Here is a 4,826-nt window from a genome sequence, read left to right on the forward strand (position 1 = left end):
TTCTCCCTTAAAAATATCTCTCTTGAAGTATATACTGAAAATTATGAGTAGACGTTTTGAAACCTCATTGTCAGCCTATTTTGATTCACCTCATCGACCATCATCAATGTACAGAAGTATAAAATCATAATTAATATAATTCATTTCTTAATTTTTACGTAAACACCTAAAATCATGCCTGTTTCATCAATCAAAATTTTAATATACAACGGTAACTATAAAATTTCAATTTAGACATGCATTACGCATAAACCATAAACATTATAATTCATTTATCAAGTTTTGTACAATGCGCGAGCCAACATTTAGTATTGCTATGAAATATAAAATATAAGGCATGAACCAAATAAATACAAGATATAAAATCTAAACCTAGATTTAAATTATAAATACTTGGATGCATTTCTTATACCTTTTTCATGCCTGTATCATCTAGATACTGAAATAAATAAAAAATAATAATTAATTGCAAATTACCAGTTTACCACCGAGAAATTTGTATATATGTTGACCTCTGCCATCTTCTTCTTGCACCTATATTCTCAGAATTCAAAAGAAACGACAGGGAAGGCACGAGGTTTCTGGGCATGACGGATCAAACCGGAAGCCGACGGCGAGATGAGCTTCCATCAGTACTCAGCTTCAGGAATTTCTCGGAGCTCAAATTCTTTGAAACAAACGGTGGCGTCAAGGACAGAAACGCCCACTTTTTCGTCTGATGATCATCAATTCCTCTCTTGGAGCTCCATTCTACCGGCAAAGCCACGTCGTTGCTGCTTGCGCATCGTCGGAGCTCTCTCTGGTTCCGGAAAATCTCCTCCCTCACATGCTCAGGCAATCTCAGTGCGTACCTCTCCAGAGAGATACCGGTCGAGTGTGACCTCGCAAACCTCGCCGGCGCCGTTGTTGACCAGATTGGAAGTTCAGTCTCCGTCGGAAGACCAGCGCTTCCGATTTCATCAATCGTTTCCTCCGGCGACTCCTCTGCGCTCTGCCGCTCGATTTCTCCATCTGCGGCCGGCGATTCTTCCTGATTGGACTCTGTCGCGGCGTCTGCGGCGGCATTGTCATCGTCCGACGGACAGAGCTTGGCGCGGCAAACAGGGCAAGTAAGGTGGGAAGCGAACCACTGATCAATGCAATCGGGATGGAAAACGTGATTGCATTGTGGCAGCAAGCGGACATTGTCCGTGTCACCGAACTCGGTCAGGCAAACAGCGCAATCGAGAGCGCAATTTCCGATCCTGAGCGCCTTCACCTCGGAGTACTCCAGCACAGGACACTGCTCCATGACTTGACGGAGGCGGCGTTGGGCTGTGGCCCGGGTGGCTCGACGGTTGCTGCGAGCACAGGATCTAACACAGTGACGGATCAAGAGGGAGAGGAAAATCAAGAAGACAATGCAAGAGAAAAAGCCGGTGAGAACAACACTGAAGCGAGCTTTCTTGAGAGAGACTTTCAAGACGTCGCTGACCCAAGTGGATGATGTGCCCGGCGGCTGTGCATGGGAGCGACGGTGGAGAATCGCGAGTACGGCTAGCAAGAACAGGTGGGACCAGGCTATGCGTTTTGACTCCATCTTTGAAATTGATTTTCAATTTCATGCAACTTTTGAGGCAAGGCTATAAAATAAAAATATCAATGAAATGGGAATTCTTTCTTAGTATATCTTTATTATTTAATTATTTAATATGTATAGAGAGGAGGGAATAAGAAGACGATCGAGGAGCTCCGGGGGCGTCAGTTTTATGGGTGGGGTTTGCAGACGGTGGCACGCTACTGAAGAGACACGTGGCAGACTGGAAAATGAGAAAGAAATAGGTGGCGTTGTCAGGACCCAACAAAACTTCTTTCCCGCTGTCCCGTTCCGTAGTTCTCTCAGTCTCATGCTATGTATATACTCCCCTGCTCATGCATACATACATATGTGTATATAATATAAGTTTTTTTCAATCATTGAGTCTCAAATATTTATTGAATTTTATTAAAATTTAAAAATATTTTTTACGCATTTCTCTTTAAAAATTCAAGATAATTTTTTAGACCAAAACACTTTTCATTTCTTTAAAAAATTTGAGATATATGATAAAAAATTTTATAATCAATTGATTAAATTAAATTATTATTATTATATCACGTAAGATATTTATTAAGTAAGTAGATTTAAGTTAATTACCAAAGCTAAATATAGGTGGTGGAACTTAGAAGATAGTGTTGGCTCAAAATTCAAATTATACATGTGTCAAAATATCAAACGATTTTTTTTTTGAAAAATGTAACCTTTAATATCTGAATTTTTAATTATTAATTTAGTCAATGAATTTTGATTCAAAATAACTTAATTATTATAGCTTTTTGATTTTATTTAACTTAATCTTTATAATTTCTTAACTCAATAAATTACAAGGAATGAATTGTATTAAATCAAAATTTAAAGATTAAATTAATAACTAAAAACAAATTAAGAATTAAAAATTAAATTATTTATTTTTCTTTATTCTGATAATTTTAATAGTTAATTGAGCCAACGTTTTGTGATTTTTTTTTCATAAAAAATAATGATGCACAATGGTATAATTGGTATATTACGTACGATGATTTTGGATAGAAAATGACGTCGCAAAAGATCTTACAATAAGAAACCGGGAACAATATGTTTTGCCAAAAGAAAAAAAAAAGAAAAAGAAACGTAGGATTACATGTGAGGTATCACTGTTTACATTTACTATTGTCTGTAATCATGTCATTATTGCTTCTTCTTAGTTCTGGGTGCGTGCGTATTATTTTTTATTTTTTTTGGACTGATAATTGTTTTCTGTTAGTTTAAAAAACCTGCTCTTCTTAAATGTATTACTCTCTCTTATTTTTATTATAAGGTATCTTTAAAAAAATATTTTTAATATATATGGTATTAATTTACGTTGTTCTAATATTGCTTTTATTTAAACTTATTAATTATGATAACAGAGAATATAATGTAAATTTTTATTTTTTTTATTTAAATAAGGTAAAATTAAAATTTCATTTTAATTTTCAGACAAAGTTAATAATTTAACCACATTTTCCTAGTTTTGATAAAGTAGTTATAAGTACCTTATAATAAGAATGTATAGGAAGTAATTAATTAAATAATTGTCTAAACTAATGAAAAATTCATTAATTCAAAATATTTTATTTAAGGTAATTTTAAAATTGAAGTACAAATTAAGCAGCACAATTTTTACACAATGTTTGACAGTGGTGGTGGGAAAGGATATATGATGGAATAATAGATTGGGGAATTTTCGTTGAATTTATCAAGCATGTTCACTTGGCCCTACTTTTTATATAACAATTAAAAATTTTTTCATGATTTAAAACTCAGCTACTTATCAACATCAAAACAGTCTCTCTATTTAAACTAAAGAGTGTGGGTTTTGTTGATAATAAAGATGAAAGAGTGCCATACACTGCATCTAGTTTAATGGAGAAAGCACACAAACAAATCTCCCCACCCCTCATTAATCATATTCTTGCAACATTGTGATTATTCTCATCTCAATCAGACTTCTTTTTTTTTTTTTTTTAAACGTTGGTGTTCTTTTATTAGAAACAATTATTTTAAAGATACAATTAAACATTAAATATCAATATATCTTTTAACGGGTATTTATATCTTAATTTGTCATGTTATGAGAGATTATGTCAATATTTGCCTTTTATCTTAATTTGCGTTTATTGCTATTTTTTTTTTTACTTTGTAATTCTTCTCACCCCATTTCATTTTTCTGTCTTCTTAAACAAGGTTAAGATTTTGAACTCTGTGAATGCAAATATATATATATATATATATATATAAGATATACTTTTAATTTCACCGAATAATACAATTAACGGCACTAACTACTATAGAAAATATCGGGCACCAAACAACAATATGATTAAAAGAATAGGAGGAATTAGGTGTTTGTAAATCACTTTTTCTGTACATGCTTTTGAATTGATATATGAATGAAGCCCCCATAAATATTATAAAAATCAATATTGATTATAAAATATTAAATTCAATTTATATATTGCAAGAAAAAAATCGAAATCAAAACTTGCATTTAATGTGTTTATTTGTATATGAATATTTAAAAATAAAACCCTACTGACTGAGAAAATAATTTTAACTTAAAATTCAATTGTTTACTTTCCAATTATTAATTAATGTCATTTTTATAATTTATAAAGAATACAGTTTATCTCAAATTTAGTCATTATATAGATGATAATATATTTGCCATTATGTATTTGTATTGGGATGAAACGTTAGTAGTTATATAAATGAATAGATACTAATGTGTGTTTGATTTTTAATTTAATAAAAATTCATTTTCTTTTTTTCTAAATGAGTTTAGTAATTAGAATTTATTTGGATAATATGAAAATAAATTGAAGTTAGCTTCAACGGCACATTTCAAAAGTAAAAAATAATTACCTAAAGCCATGCGTTTTTATAAAATGGACTTTCGGTTGCATTTTAAATGGACTTTTAGATAAGTACCATAAACCAACATCGCATTTACCTAATAGATTTAAATTTAGTGAGTGGTCTAAATTCACCCATTCAATGAATATATCAATTATAACTATTATATATCTCATCAATATTAAAAATTGTTAATATATATTTCCTTTCAAAAATTTAAAACAAGCCTCATGATTAGAACATTATTTACATGCATTATCTATCCATAAATTTAAGATATAGTACTTGCTAATTAGTATTGTATGACAAAATCTGTGACAATTATTATTTAAATTATATGATCGTCATTATATCATATGAAACACTCATTCAC

At 31.3% G+C, this 4,826-nt stretch overlaps 1 protein-coding gene across 1 annotated transcript; it reads left to right on the top strand.

The window, feature by feature from the left end:
• Window positions 1-618: 618 nt before the first annotated feature.
• LOC129307696 (uncharacterized) lies at window positions 619-1,953 on the top strand. Its single transcript, XM_054948554.1, has 2 exons — window positions 619-1,549; window positions 1,700-1,953. The coding sequence occupies exon 1, from the start codon at window positions 619-621 to the stop codon at window positions 1,111-1,113; it is 495 nt and encodes a 164-aa protein (XP_054804529.1). The 3' UTR covers window positions 1,114-1,549; window positions 1,700-1,953.
• The last annotated feature ends 2,873 nt before the right edge of the window (window positions 1,954-4,826 follow it).

The sequence above is a fragment of the Prosopis cineraria genome, unplaced genomic scaffold, assembly GCF_029017545.1.
Source record: "Prosopis cineraria cultivar Desert tree isolate PC_DT_omini unplaced genomic scaffold, ASM2901754v1 PC4, whole genome shotgun sequence".
NCBI classification, from domain to species: Eukaryota; Viridiplantae; Streptophyta; class Magnoliopsida; order Fabales; family Fabaceae; genus Prosopis; species Prosopis cineraria.